We start from the raw sequence: 15,800 nt of genomic DNA, 5'->3' as shown, positions 1-15,800 counted from the left end.
AGAATTAGAAGATATACAACGTGAAAGGTTCCTGTTCCAGCAGTCGCATGACCAGATGAAAGCTGGGCTGGCTAATGTCCAGGCCCTTCATGCTAGTTTGCTGCAGTTGTTGGACCGTGTAGAGAGTCTGCAGCTCAGTCCACCGCCCAGAGCCCCTGCTGTTCATCTCCAGCCACCCCCTGCTGAAGAGGAAGAGGACTGGCCTCCACCACCTCCTCCTGTTGTGTTCAAGGAGGAGTCTGTCTCCAGCCAGGGTCCAGTTGCGGACCGCATCGATACGATGCTGAAAGAGCTCCAGGATCTGAAGAGGGAGTCTATGGCTGCACAGGAGAGTCAGATCATCCCCCCACATGAATCTAGGCCAGGTTTCACTTCTCCTCAGCCAAGGATCACCTACCCTCCAGCGCCGCCTCCGAGAGCACACCCCCCTCCATTGCAACCACTGCCAACTCCATCCCCGTCCTCATCTACTCCTTTCTTGACCTACAGGGGGCCTCGTCCAAGCATTCCCAAGCTCTCACGCCGTGATCCTGGGGAATTTGCTCGTCTAAAGATGGCGCTAGAGAACTTATTGCCCCCGGAGAGTTCAGAGCTTTTCAGGTACCAAGTCTTGTTAGATCATCTACACCTGGAGGAAGCAAAGTTGATAGCGGACGCTTACCTCCATTCTGCCACGCCCTTCAGTGACACTATGAACGCTCTTAACGACAGGCTTGGGCAGCCCCACCAGCTTGCCCTGAGAAGAATTGCTGCTGTCATGGACTCACCTGACATCCGCCGAGGGGATGCAGCCGCATTTGAGCGATTCTCTCTCCACATCCAGTCGCTCGTGGGCATGCTGAAGACTTTAGGCCCTGATGGGGAGGTTGAACTCCAGTGTGGCTCCCATGTGGCTCGACTCCTTAGTAAGCTTCCTTCAGAGCAAAGAGCTGATTTCCGTCGGTGCATGTACAACCATTCTGGTCAGGCTTACACCCTGGATGACCTGGCTACCTGGTTAAAGTACGAATCCTGGTGTCAGGACTATGACGGCTTGCCCACCCCAGCGATCACCAGAGAGAAGCCTGATGTCAGACCAAGCAGACGCTCTGTTGCGGTCCTTCACAGTGCAGAGAGCTCACCCAGGTCACCAGGTACCACTCCAAACAAAGCTAGGCAGCAACCCTACTGTGCCTTTTGCGATAACCGTGCCCATCACCTGAGTCAGTGTCAGGAGGTCATCAAACTGAGTCGCGAACAACTCACAGACTGGATAAAGACTAACAAGAGGTGCTGGCGTTGCGCACGCTCCCATCAGGCAGCACAGTGTACCCTCAAGAAACCCTGCAGCCTGTGTCAGGGTCGTCATCTGCAGGTCCTTCACGACGTGAATTCGAAGTTCTTAAAGCCACATGGCTCAGTGTCTGCTCCCCCACGAGAAGGTGAGAATCCTACGGGCGTCCTGTACCTCGATCGTCCTACAGAGAGCGGCCAAGTCCTGTTAAAGGTTGTCCCAGTCATCCTTCACCATAATGGCAAGACTTTGAGCACTCACGCAGTTTTGGATGATGGGTCAGAGAGGACTATGCTGCTACCCACCGCTGCCCAGAAGCTTGACCTTCAAGGCATCCCAGAGACACTTCCATTGCGCACTATCAGGCAAGATGTGCAAACTCTGCAAGGATCATGTGTCTCATTCGAGATCTCCCCTGGTGGCAAACCTAAGCTGAAGTACAAAGTCCGCAACGCCTTCACCGCCACCCGTATCGACCTAGCCGAGCACAGCTACCCGGTGGAGTCCTTGCAGCGGAAGTATAGACACCTCCGAGGCCTGCCTCTCCAGTCCTTCAAGAGGGTCAAACCTCTCCGTCTGATTGGCAGTGACCACCCACAGCTCATCACTCCAACTGAAGCTGTCCGTCTTGGTCCACCGGGTGGTCCCGCCGCTATGCGCACCAGGTTAGGGTGGACACTACAGGGTCCCTCCAGCCTTATAGGTTCCTCTTCGCTGCCACAACAGTGCCTCTTCACGACCGCCATTCCTCCCCAGGTGAGTGAGCTACTCAAACATGTAGAGAAGTTATGGCAGGTAGATGTTGTCCCGGTGCCAGAAGGCAAGGTGGTTACCCGTTCAAGAGAAGATAACTATGCAGTTAGCCTGCTAGAGCAGAAGACAGTTCGTGTAGATGTCGAGGGCATCCAACGCTATGCCACCCCCCTCCTTCGCCGCGAGAACATGCCACACCTTAAAGCTAGCCCTAACGCTGTCGTTCCCAGTTTGAGAAGTGTGGAGAGAAGGCTCCAGAAAGATCCAGAACGAGCTAAGGTCTACCGGGCAGAGATAGAGAAGTTGGTCCAGGCCGGTTCGGTGGTTAAGGTGCCCCCCTCTGAGGTTGCTCATGCAGATGAGTCATGGTACATCCCTCACCACCTTGTTAGCCACAATGGCAAAGATCGCCTTGTGTTTAACTGTTCGTTCCAGTTCCAAGGCCAAGCCCTCAACGAACATCTTCTACCTGGGCCCACCCTGAGCGCATCGCTCCTTGGTGTCCTCCTTCGCTTTCGAGAGCATGCCGTAGCCATCAGTGGTGACATTAAAGGTATGTTCCACCAGATTCGCCTTCTTCCCGAAGATCGTTCCCTCCTGCGGTTTGTGTGGCGGGATCTACACCCCGAGGAACCGGTGGCCGTTTATGAATGGCAGGTCCTCCCCTTCGGTACAACTTGCAGCCCATGCTGTGCAACCTTTGCTCTGCAGCGCCACGCCAGGGACCACACGGAAGGAGATGATCCGCTACGTCACTCTGTGGGACAGTGCTTCTATGTTGATAACCTTCTCCAGAGCGTGCCGACCCCTGAAGAAGCCCGGGACCTAGTGGACAGGCTAAGAGCCCTCCTGTCTTCTGCTGGATTTGTCCTTCGCCAGTGGGCCAGTAATGAACCCAGCACCATTGGTCACCTACCTGAAGACCTCAGATCCACAAGTGCAGAACTTTGGCTCACTCAAGACAAATCAGACACCTCTGAGCCAACTCTGGGCCTTAGCTGGCACTTCCCCACGGACACCTTGGGTTACAGACACCGCAAAATCAGTTATGGCGCCCCCACTATGCGGAATATTTATAAGGTTCTCGCAAGCCAATACGACCCACTGGGCTTTATCCTGCCGTACACCACCCGAGCCAAGATGCTGGTGAGGCGCCTTTGGGATCAACAGAGGGGATGGGATGACCCGCAGCTTCCGCCAGAACTACTCCAGCAGTGGAAAACCTGGGAAGAGGAATTGCCGTTCCTTGCACAAGTCCTGCTTCCTCGCCCATATCTCCCAAAGCACATCACGGAGTCAGTTAGTGAGAGAGAGATTCACATATTCTGTGATGCGTCAGAGCAGGCTTATGGCGCAGTGGCCTACCTGAGAACAGTGACAGGTGATGGCAGCTCACATCTAGCCTTCCTGATGGCTCGCTCCCGTGTTGCCCCTAAACGCATTCTCTCCATGCCCAGACTTGAGCTGTGTGGTGCCCTCTCCGGAGCTCATCTTTCCCGTCTCCTTAAAAATGAGCTCACTCTGGACATAAAGAGAATAGTGCTGTGGTCTGACTCCACAACTGTACTCACCTGGTTGAGGTCCCAGTCATGCCACTTCAAGGTCTTCGTCGGCACCCGCGTGGCTGAGATCCAGGAATTAACTCACTCGCACACCTGGCGCTATGTGGACTCAGCCCAGAACCCCGCAGATGATATAACCCGGGGGAAGTCCCTTCTCGAGCTCACCAGACCCAATAGATGGAGTCAAGGGCCTCCTTTCCTGCTCCTAGGTCCAGAACAGTGGCCTCCAGAGCCAAGTGGCACCCTGGCTGAGCCTCCAGGCCCATCTGAGCTCCGTAAAGAGACCTTTTGTGGATTTTCTACCACCTTTGACCCCGCCACTTCGAACTTCAGCAAATATGACACCTGGACACAGCTGCTGGAAGCGGCTATTACGCAGTTGCATGGGGCGGCCAAAGGCGGTGGAACTTCATCGGCTTATGACTATGTTCGAGCAGAGATGGATGTCCTGAGAGAAGCTCAACAGGAGAGCTTCCCTGAGGAGTATCGACTCCTTAAGCAGGGGAAATCCATCAGTCGCAGCAGTCGTCTCCTTGCACTATCCCCTGAGTTCGACCACGAGAATGAGGTCATCCGTGTAGGTGGACGTCTTCGCCGCTCTGAAGATCTCGCCTTTACCAGCTCCCATCCTTTAGTTTTGGATCCGACACATCCAGTCACCCGCCTGTTCATCCAGGACGTCGACAGTCGCCTGCGCCATCCAGGGCCAGAGAGGGTCTTTGCGGAGATTCGGCGCACTCATTGGATCCTGAGAGGCCGGGAAGCAGTTAGGCGTTTTCAAAGGACCTGTCTTGAGTGCCGCAGATGGAGAGCTCGACCAACTGTTCCCAAGATGGCGGACCTGCCAGTTGCGCGCCTCCGCCTTTACAAACCTGCCTTTTATTCGACAGGCGTGGACTGTTTTGGACCCTTTGAGGTCAAAATCGGGCGCCGTGTGGAGAAGAGGTGGGGCATCATCTTTAAGTGCCTAACTATCAGAGCGGTCCACCTTGATGTCCTAACCTCCATCGATACGGATGCCTTCCTAATGGCACTTCGCCGTTTCATTGCCAGGAGAGGAACTCCAGCTGAGCTGTACTCAGACCAAGGGACCAACTTCCGTGGGGGAGAAAGGGAACTGCAAGCAGCTTTTGCAGCCATGACCTCTGACCTGCAGAAGCTCCTGGCTCCCCATAAGATCGTCTTCCACTTCAATCCACCAGCGGCTCCTCATTTCGGGGGAGTGTGGGAGCGGGAGATTAGGTCTGTCAAGACGGCACTCTACACTACAGTAGGATCCCAACCCCTTCAAGAAGAGGTCCTCCACACAGTCCTTGTGGAGGTGGAGGGCATCTTGAACTCCAAACCACTAGGTTATGTCCCGTCTGACATCAGTGATCCTGATCCAGTGACCCCCAACTGCTTTCTGATGGGGCGGCCTGACGGAGCACTTCCTCAAGTGGCTTACCCCAGAGAAGAGCTCCTGAGTCGCCGGAGGTGGAAGCACTCCCAGGTGCTGGCTGACCACTTCTGGTCTCGATTCGTCCGGCTGTACCTTCCAAGCCTGCAGCTTCGGCAGAAATGGCGGTCATCCCCCGCAGATGTCACAGAAGGTTCGGTGGTGATGATCGTAGATCCTCAGCTGCCTCGTGCTTCCTGGCTCGTGGGCTGCATCTCCAAAGTCCACCCCAGTCCCGACGGGCACATCAGGTCTGCTGACATCAAGGTGAAGGACCGGACCTTCACCCGACCTGTGGCGAGGCTGGTGGTGCTGCCTGCCCTCCCGGACGAAGCCAAAGGACAATCACCGTAACTTTGTTTGTAAAATTGCCTTTTGTTGTGAGCAAATGTACTTCATACATTTGGGGGCGGCTGTACAAAAGGCCCGTAGTTATGGGTTTATTCTGTTCAGTTGTTAGTTCACCTGTAGTTTTTAGAGTGGCCAGTAGAGGTCACCCCACCGCTTTGTATGAGAGACTATGTCCAGGGAGAAACGTGGGCAAAGCACCTGAGCTTTTCTGCTCCAGATTACTGGCAGAGAATTGGTTATCCCGTGAGAAGTGTGCGTTAATGAGCAACGTAAGTTGGTGATGTGTGAGGATGTGATAATAAGATGTGTTTGGGACTGTAACCAAGGTTAGGGGGGAAATGATTATGTTTCTGTCTGTGCCGCTAGCGGGTGCTAAGCTAAGCTAAGCTAACTTTCCTGCCGTGTGGTTGGGTATAGCTGTGTACCTGGTTAGCTCTCTCAGGGGGTCTACGTGTGAGTCGTGGGTAATATATGGCCTATGGTATTAAAGGGGATGTTGGTTTATTTCCTGCCTGTGTTTATGTTGATGTACTCTGGAGATATTGTTGTGAACACTTTAGTAATGTAGCATTTTCTTTCTGTTCCGTTCAGAGACCACACACACACACACATCCATGCCCACGCACCTAAACCTGTATGCAATACCTGCTCCTCTGACAACCTCTGTTACCTTCAACTGTGTGAAGTCAATACAAGAGTCTGCACTATCCTCGGTGTCTTCATTGTCTCCCTTCTGAACATTCATCCGGGCCTTGAGCAGTGTTCTGGCCGACACTCCGGGGAGTGGTAGCTGCAAACCTGAACTAGCACCTTACAGTCCTTCCAGTACAAGCTATCTACCCAACACAAGTGAATCACCTCATTTTGAAATGCATACTGCACATGTGACTCACGTTATAAATATGCAGCCAGTCTTTGTACTTTCTAGTCGCTTAATAGGCTGCCCCCTTTCAAACCAATCCACAGCCCTTCTTGAGTGTTTGTTAGGCTGCTTTTTCTTTTTCATTTGCTGAAATATATACCCCCCCCCCCCCCCAAAAAAAAAAAAGAAAAAAGAAAACAAAAACCCCACCCACAGAGAACCCACTCATTAATTTGCAAAGTATTGAAACCACCAGCATTAATATGCATAAAAACCAACTCTTATTATTCTCCATGGTGTGTACTTCACATCTAAGTTACAAGAACTCAAACAGGAATACAATTAAAAACCTAAAAATAGTAAAATGGCAATTGCATTCAGTGCAGTTGTACAGTGATTACAAATTCATCTTTTTCAGTGTTATTTTAAGATAATTAACCTCCATTTATCACATGAACACTGGCCTCAGCAGCACTTTGTGAGCATCATCAGTGACAGTAACTAGTAGGCACTGTGCCTTGTGTGCATTTCAAATGAGTGCTTGGTGCGATTCCAATATAACGCTGAAATATGCAGAACAGAATCACAGGATTTCTGAAGAAATTAATAACAGGGATTATGACAGACTGTAATCATTGGCTTCCAAGAAGCAGGGCATGCTTTAACTCTAAAATATGAGCAGAAATACAGGCGTCATATTACACAGTTAAGCATTGTTATTCGACGTACCACACCGGGAAAGATTTTGGTAAGTCGGTCAACAGCTGCCATGGCTTTGGACTTTCCACCTCCAAGACAGTCCTCAAACTCATAAAGCGGCTGCCGCACTGGATTGGAGTATGAGATCTTTGCGTTGTCTACAAATGTAATGTGTCGCACTCCCCATCCCTGGAGAAAAATGGAAAAACCATAATCGACCATTTACTGACATGAACACTGACCTAAATGGCGCTTTGTAAACAGTTTCAGTGACAATGAGTGGGAGATGGTGTGCCTTGTGTGCATTTAAAATGAATACTTAGTGCAATTATAATCTAACTCTGAAATAATGGGTGCATTAGTGTGCAGGTTAAACAACTGTATAATTTTAGTTCTATTCTACATTACACCAGGTTCAGTGTGAAAGACAATCAAATAACTGGTGAAAAAAAGCAAGCACCAAGGATGATGATTGTACCTGCAGATCAGAGCTGTTGTTTTTCACACTGAAAAAAATATTAAAAGCTGAGTAAGCCTTTTTAAAAAAGTTTTTTAAGTCACTGATATGGATGGAAAGGATTTTTAAAAATGAAAGAAAATCTATTTTGTCCGGTTGATAATTGGACAAGATTATATCATCACAAATAATGTGACATGTCTATGCTTCTGTTCTGTGAGTGCAAATTAATTAAAACACTAAAGTTGTTTCAGAATTTCAAGTGGTTAGCAAAAGCAATTCAAGATAACTCATTTGCAGTATACTGTAAAATTTATGGCACACATCATGTTCAGACACCAAAAGTGAAACAAGTGGTGAACAGTGTGTCAGCTGATCAGTTTAAGAGAAGGTTTATTTATAGAGAGGTGCTGCCTACATCCCCAGAATGAAAAATAATTAACATCGAGCATCTTCTAATCTTTGTAAAACCTGGTGAACACATGCCACGTGGTTGGAGTGCAGTGGCGTAGGTTCAACTACAACCCCTGCTTTCCCCTCCTCTCTCTCCCCAATTTCCTGTCTATCTTAACTGCTCAACTATCAAATAAAGACATATAAAAAGAATGTAAAAAATTGAGGTGTGTGACAGTGAAACAGTGAACCTGACAATTGTTGCAAAGCTTATGAGCTTCTGTTAAAGGAACCTTTGATGAAATCCTGACTTCAAGCATGTTCCTGTGAAAGTCAGTGGTTCCAAAAACACTCTGAACAAACAAGCATCATGTATGTGTATGTATACTGTTAACAGTGGAAACAGTAATGCTAGCATATTAGTTAGAAGAATAGTAGTCCTTTTTTTCTCTTTTGTATAAATGTAATCTGAGACACACAGTAATATGATAATAATGTTAAATCTACACTTTTTAGGATAACTGTCTTGATAATGGCACGGGGCTACTGCTTATTATTGTTGTATTAGCAGTATTTGTATGGATTGTCCTGTAAGTTGCAGTAACCTTTATACAGGTTTCGTAACCTGACTTGCGGCTACACCTTAACATAGCATGAAAAAAATAAATACTACCCATCATCAAAACATAACATTTCTCATCTTTACTAACATCAGTGTTTAAAAAATCTTCTGTAACAGTTTCTGGTTAAGCAAGTCATAGACCCTAATGAATTAAGAGCCATAACACTTTCCAAGGAGCACTTATCCAAATTCTAGCATACCTTCATCACCCTGTCTACCCACTGATTTGATTTTCTATCCTTACCATGAGTGTCCGGGCCACATTGCACCCAAGTGTCCCAGCACCTAGAAGGAGACACTTTGTGTTGATCACTTTGTCCAAGTCCAGGGAAGGAACCAGCCTCCATCTCATGAGTTTCAGGTTCAGGTCTACTGAAGACTCTGCAAGCCTATAAAAAATTAAGTAAGACAGGTGAAGACATACACGCACTAGCCACTTCACCAACTGTTTGTTATCGCAAATATCTAATCAGCAATCACTGGACATCAACTCAATGCATTTAGGCATGTAGACGTGGTCGAGACAACCTGCTGAAGTTCAAATACGTGTATTATTTATTTCACCGTTTGGGGTCCATGCATTCACTGAGGTTGACCATCCTGGGTCCCATGGCTCCTTTTGGATTTTTCTCCCAGCCGACACTCTTGGGACAAGCTATCAAAAAAGAAAAAAAAAAAACCAACAACAAAAAACACACTTGCAATGTAAAATAAGCAAAAATCATAAATGCATACATACATACAGAAACACTTTCAGGCTAGAACAACTTTAATGAAACTTCTAATACACCAAAACCTTTATTTAATTGAGATGTGTGGATGTTAATTCACAAACATACAGTCTACTCCCTCTCTATTTTCAGAATTTAGAAGATGGATTAGCTGAACCCGGTGTAAAGTTGGGCCAAGGTTGATTGGTTAATCCTTTTCAAAACAATATCAAATCATCAGAGTAGATGAATCATTTTTTGCTGCATGAATATATCCTCAGCAAATTAATTAAAAGACATTATGAACCACAGAGGTAGATTGAGGAAAACAAAGATTCCTTGTCTGAACTCAACAAAAACCTTTGCAGATCAAAGAGCTACCCGCTTTCCCATCCTGCTATTACCATTTAAATTACTTTCTTCCCTTATTCAGCAGATAAAGGAATAATGGAAACGCTTTGTGAGATTAGTGTGTCCTGAAAAAGAAACAGTGAGTCTCGGTGGAAAGTGAACTAAGAATGCGTGTTCAATTTACTATTAATATCCACAAGTGTATGTATCTGAATACATGCACACATTCACATGAATACAAATACAAATGCACCGATATAAAAATGCACAGCAGCACAATGCAAACTGCACCAATGCACCCATACATAAAAAGAGAAACACAGAAAGAAATAGAGATTACCAGAGTTGCTGGGAAGCTCAGGTAGTTTGACATGGAAGATGACGCTCTGTTGAATGGAGCGGCTTCCCTGCAGAGTTCTGTCCCTAAAACACAGCACCTCCACTGTGTCCAGCTTAGACTTAGACCCCCTGTAGTGCACACGTACACACACAAGATGCTACATGAAATGTTGAAAATATATACACACACACACACACACACACACATATACATATACATACACAAAAAAAAACACCCAGCACGCCCCTGCGGGCGGTTTATCCTTCAAGCTCGGGTCCTCTACCAGAGGCCTGGGAGCTTGAGGGTCCTGCGCAGTATCTTAGCTGTTCCCAGGACTGCGCTCTTCTGGACAGAGATCTCCGATGTTGTTCCTGGGATCTGCTGGAGCCACTCGCCTAGCTTGGGAGTCACCGCACCTAGTGCTCCGATTACCACGGGGACCACCGTTACCTTCACCCTCCACATCCTCTCGAGCTCTTCTCTGAGCCCTTGGTATTTCTCCAGCTTCTCGTGTTCCTTCTTCCTGATATTGCTGTCATTCGGAACCGCTACATCGATCACTACGGCCATCTTCTTCTGTTTGTCTACCACCACTATGTCCGGTTGGTTAGCCACCACCATTTTGTCCGTCTGTATCTGGAAGTCCCACAGGATCTTAGCTCGGTCATTCTCCACCACCCTTGGGGGCATCTCCCATTTTGACCTCGGGACTTCCAGGTTATACTCGGCACAGATGTTCCTGTACACTATGCCGGCCACTTGGTTATGGCGTTCCATGTATGCCTTGCCTGCTAGCATCTTGCACCCTGCTGTTATGTGCTGGATTGTCTCTGGGGCATCTTTACACAGCCTGCACCTGGGGTCTTGCCTGGTGTGATAGACCCAGGCACCCTGAGGCTGTACGCTAAGCGGAAGGAAGGGGGCCGGGGACTGGTGAGTGTCAGCACCACAGTCCAGGATGAGACAACGAACATCCAAGAATACATTAGGAAGATGGCCCCAACTGACCGAGTGCTCAGTGAATACCTCAGGCAGCAGAAACCCAAGAAAGAGGAGGGAGACGAGGAACCATCATGGAAGGACAGGCCCCTGCACGGTATGTACCACCGGCAGATAGAGGAGGTGGCTGATATCCAGAAATCCTACCAGTGGCTGGACAAAGCTGGACTGAAAGACAGCACAGAGGCACTAATCATGGCAGCACAAGAACAAGCTCTGAGCACAAGATCCATAGAGGCTGGGGTCTATCACACACATATATATATATATATATATATATATATTCCATCATTGTGAAATACACGTTAATGTGCCTGTTGCTCCAAAATAAAACTCTGACACCTTATACAGCCGTACTAAAACACTTCCTCTAATATGGTCCTGAAAAACTGAGTCACGTTACACAATCAAGCTCTGATAAAAGAACTGAATAGGCAAGACATCACAGCCATCGATGCCAGTATCAACAGTTTATGTTTAACAGAGAGAAAAAATGTAGTCAAGCACAGGATCGATGAGGTTTGTTTAAGATAAAAACCTGCAGAGCATGCATGAGTTGATATCACAGAAGACTATTGCTAAACAAGCCTCTGTGGGAGTTCCTTTTTTGTACAATAGAAGAAAAAAAATTTAAATGCCAGAAAAAAAGAGGGAAAACTAAGCTCTGTGACAAAACACTCCTCAATATAGACCTGAAATAAGAGTGTGCAACGCTTCTTAACTGATATAAAAGCCACAATTAGAAACATACAGAGATAATTTCAACGACAGTCTCAGAACATAACAAAACATTATGATCAGTTGTGTGAGATGGGTTGCTTCCTCTTGCTCAAAGTCATCAGGTATGGGGTTATGTTATTTCATTTTGATATCTACTCCTACATCTGAATATTTACATTTTTACTCAAAAACTATTTAGTTTCATTTCTCAGCTCAACTCCTTTATTTACCATCTGAAAATAAAAGTACCGAAAAGCTTTCAGATGATTTGCAGTTTTCACCTGCATCGTTTATACAATATTTTAAAAAAAATAAACAAAACAACCTTTTCTTTTTTTTTAACTTAAGCTGGTTAAAATATATCATTGCCCGTGGGATATGAATCCTTTTATTTTTTAAATTTTCTGATTGTTGAATCAACCACTTCTGAATAAAGCAAATAAAAATCATAATCGAATATTTAAAGATGATAAAGCACAACCACCTGCTTTGGAGACACTGAGCATAAGCACAAAGTGTTCAAAACAAGCAAAAATCACAGCCTACAACACTTAAAGAGGCTGATTGGATGAAAACACACAATATCCTGCTTTAAAAATGCACTCCTGATGATATGTGACATATACTCATGAAGGAGCCTAATTTAACCACAAAAGAAATGGCCCCTTGATGTAGGAGGACGTCCAAGTGTGTTGTTTACAGATAACTATTTTCGAAAACATAAAAAAACGTGTCCTTCATAAATGAATAAATATGTACACTCACTGCCCACTTCATCAGCAACACCTCTTCAACTGCATTTTAACACAAACATTTAATCAGCCAACCACATGGCAGAAACTCAGTTCGTTTATGCATGTAGACGTGGTTAAGATGACTTTGTAAAGTTTATACTGAGCATCAAAACGGGGAAAATAAGGCGTAGTTGTTGGTCGCAGACAGGCTGGTCTGAGTATTTCAGAAACTGATGATCGACTGGGATTTCTCCATACAACTATCACTAGGGTTTACAGAAAATGGTCAAAAAAAGAGAAAATATCCAGTGAGCAGGGGCTCTCTAACCAGAGGAGATTGGCCAAACTGCTTTTAGCTGATAGAAAGGCAAAACTAACTCAAATAACTATTTGCAGGTAGAGCAGCGTGATATCACACCACAACTGTAGAAAGACAAGAGAAAATGCGACAAGATGTTGCCAGGTCTGACGTGTCTCGATTTCTTCTATATTTCTTCAACAAAACACACGGACTTGGAAGAATTGGTTGGATTTGTACAAAATGAAAAGGCCAGTAATGGACAGATGCAATGATACTGATGGTTACACCCTCGTACAATAAAGAGGATGTCCTTTGTATCACAAGACATGATAAGACGGCTGATCAATTTGTTTCACTAACTCATCTAAACGTTAGGGTATAGGAGCTATGGCACTTTGTCTTAAAATAACAGCTGTAATCTTCACATTTCAACTTTTTTTCCTCAAAAGAGTATTTGAAGTTTTTTCTTGAAATAGAATTTCATCTTTGATCTTGATATTTTGACTTTTACCAAATGATTAATAAGAATTTTCTTAATGTGGCCTTGTAACAATGTAACAATGCATTCCTTTTACGTGACATACATGAAAGTAACAACCGTTATCGATCTATCCTGCTGTAGAAACCCTCCATCAACTTTGGAATATCCCAAGAGAGCCTGCTAACGCTTTTCAAACCAAAAAGAATAAGAAATATACATATTCCGTTAAAAGTGTTTAATAACAGCACCTTTAATAGATCAAATCTAGTTAAAAATATCTGTCAATATTCTGCAAAGACACCTCATACTGTGTATAAAACAACACCGCCTGTGGTTAGAACAAACAGTAGCTGCTGTGTGTCACAGATAGGTATGGCATGAGTTAACAAACCAGCTATGGTCTTTTACCCAGACCACGCAACTACTCCCTGCCACAATAAAAAATAAATGAATAAATAAAATGTAAAAAAATATATAAATACAACTGAGAAAAAGAAATATGATTCACATAAAGGCAATAAATCCACACAAAGTAGTTCAAACATGAGCGGCAATGTTTCCTGATGGAATTTGGAGATAATTTTGAAAATCTTTTAGGTGGAAAAAAATAATAAATCAGCAAGCAGTGACATCATTATTCATCCTCTTCAAGCAAGGCAGATTAGATCAATATAAACTGTTTGGACAACCTGATTTACATTTTAAGATTAAAGCTTAGCAAGAGCTTAAATGGAAGAAATAAACCTTGTTTATCTGGAAAATTGATATCCTTATAGACAAATGGGACTAGCTTAAAAGCAACAGTCGTGTTTCTGTAAGCAAGTGCTGTCATCTAGGAGCACATGTAATTGATCAAATTAATCACATCCCCACTAAACTCTTGCAACACCACTGAGACGAAGCAGCAGCTTGATATTTCTTTTTCAGTCCGAGTGGAACAGAATAACTTTAGTAGAGTTTCAATTGCTTTTGTCCTGATGCAAACATTTTTAAACTGATACATTTCTCTTTTTGAAATTGATAATTTTCTTAAATTACAAAGGTTTGCTTTCCTAACACTGCAGCAGGGTTGGGAAATCAGTCAGGAAGAGGAGCCTTTCATTTATGTGCAACTCATAGTGAAATTCAGCAGGTTTTTCCAAATTACTTAATGACCGACAGCACACATCATTGAGACAACTTCCTCAAAACACAGTCACACATGCACACACACACACAGAGAGTTTACCATTGGTTAGCTACAAGCATCAGTAGATTCCTCAGAGGCCAGCCCGGATGTTGGGACAGAGTACACGGATCATAGACACCCACAGTAACCTAGAGAAAACAAACAAGGTATGTTTACATTAGCAAGGCGTGAATGCGTATATGTGTTATTGTGTGAGTGTGTAACAGTAGACAACATTAGTAAAATGTGATGAGCCAATAAAACTACAGTAGAAATCCAGTTTGAAGCCACAACAAAATAAATTTTAAACCTTATTAAAAAAACGAGTCTGTTTGAATCTTTTTTTTATTTTTATTTTTTTTATTACAGAATGAACAACAATAGGTTTGGAAACTTTTGGTGTATACTTTAAATCATACTATTATGATATTGATCTAAGTGCAAAAAAAGTAGCAGACACACAGAATAATAAAATATAAGATTAAATTCCTGTTTCTAATAATATAAATATAAAAATCTTCTTGAAACCTTCTTAGTATCACTGAAAAATGTCTCCCAGTCCCCCAGCACGGCCATCTGAACTGACTCATCTGTGTATTTTATTAGGAAGTAAGGAACTGCAGTGGCTCCTGTTTTGATGCACAGGCCATCATAAGCATCCTGCAGGGCTGCAATCTAAGACAGAAATTAGAAGTTAGAAAAATCCGGCAATTCAAACATATCACAAGTGCTGAAGTCAGTGCAGCAATTCTCAACCAAGTGACCTCAAAGGGATGAAAACCGAATTATTCAGTAAAATTCTTTTGGTTTATATAGATGAAGCAGTGGAAGACACTAATAGCACTTTGTATTCATCATATAAAACAGCTAATAGTAATTGTAGAGTTTTAACTTTTTCAGAAAAGGTCATTTAAGGATAACTTCAAAGTGTAATATCTAAAATTATATGGTGATCTTTAAAAATCCAACCTGCTTTGCAGAGAAAACCTGATCTAGGACGGAGGGCGGTCGAACAAGCATTATCGCCTCTTTGAAACAGAGAGCAGGAAAGCAGAACCAGTAGTAGAAATTGTACTTCTTCAAATCCTGTTTAAAAAGAGTAGCCAGAACAAGAGAGAAACATGAAAGGAAACTGGTTACATGAAGTTGTTAAAGTGTAGAAAAAAACAAAAGCAAAAAAGAACAAGCAAACATATATGATCATATTTTTACGCACTGCAAAGGTAAGGAGAATAAATCTACAAAGGATGGACGGGTCCTTCAGTGCAGCTCCAGACTGTATAGCATCCCAAATCTACCCAACAAAGAGAGATAATACAAAAGAAAAAATAATCAATAATTTAATCAGGTAATGTTCTGTTGGGAAATATGACCATTCTAATGCCTACTTTATAGATAATCCACTTTCAACATGTTTTTGATGTCAGAACAAATTGCCACTGGATGTCTCTTACCTCCTTGGCTTCTTTCTCCAACAGAGCCTTCTTATCAGTAGTCTTAAAGGCATCAAGAGTGTTGGTGTTGTACAGCGTTCCCAAAGCTGGGCAGCAACGAGCGGGAGTTGAACCATCACTAACAGCAAAAAA

At 44.5% G+C, this 15,800-nt stretch overlaps 1 protein-coding gene across 2 annotated transcripts in view; it reads right to left on the bottom strand.

Annotated features, from left to right (window-relative positions):
• The window catches only part of atg7 (ATG7 autophagy related 7 homolog (S. cerevisiae)), a 65,668-nt gene that overhangs the window by 45,920 nt on the left and 3,948 nt on the right, over nt 1-15,800 (bottom strand). For both annotated transcript variants that reach the window (XM_085406763.1, XM_085406764.1), the window contains exons 4-12: nt 15,669-15,786; nt 15,431-15,508; nt 15,184-15,300; nt 14,743-14,889; nt 14,275-14,363; nt 9,812-9,939; nt 8,975-9,065; nt 8,655-8,799; nt 6,969-7,127 (exon numbers count right to left, since the gene is read on the bottom strand). In XM_085406763.1, the coding sequence (XP_085262889.1) occupies nt 6,969-7,127; nt 8,655-8,799; nt 8,975-9,065; nt 9,812-9,939; nt 14,275-14,363; nt 14,743-14,889; nt 15,184-15,300; nt 15,431-15,508; nt 15,669-15,786 (1,072 nt within the window). The remainder of the gene's footprint in view (nt 1-6,968; nt 7,128-8,654; nt 8,800-8,974; nt 9,066-9,811; nt 9,940-14,274; nt 14,364-14,742; nt 14,890-15,183; nt 15,301-15,430; nt 15,509-15,668; nt 15,787-15,800) is intronic.

The sequence above is a fragment of the Rhamphochromis longiceps genome, linkage group LG5, assembly GCF_057381845.1.
Source record: "Rhamphochromis longiceps isolate RC_006_pf linkage group LG5, R_longiceps_female_GT1.1, whole genome shotgun sequence".
NCBI classification, from domain to species: domain Eukaryota; kingdom Metazoa; phylum Chordata; class Actinopteri; order Cichliformes; family Cichlidae; genus Rhamphochromis; species Rhamphochromis longiceps.
The sequence above is the reverse complement of the archived record's forward strand: the minus strand, read 5'-3'. Positions and strand labels throughout refer to the sequence as shown.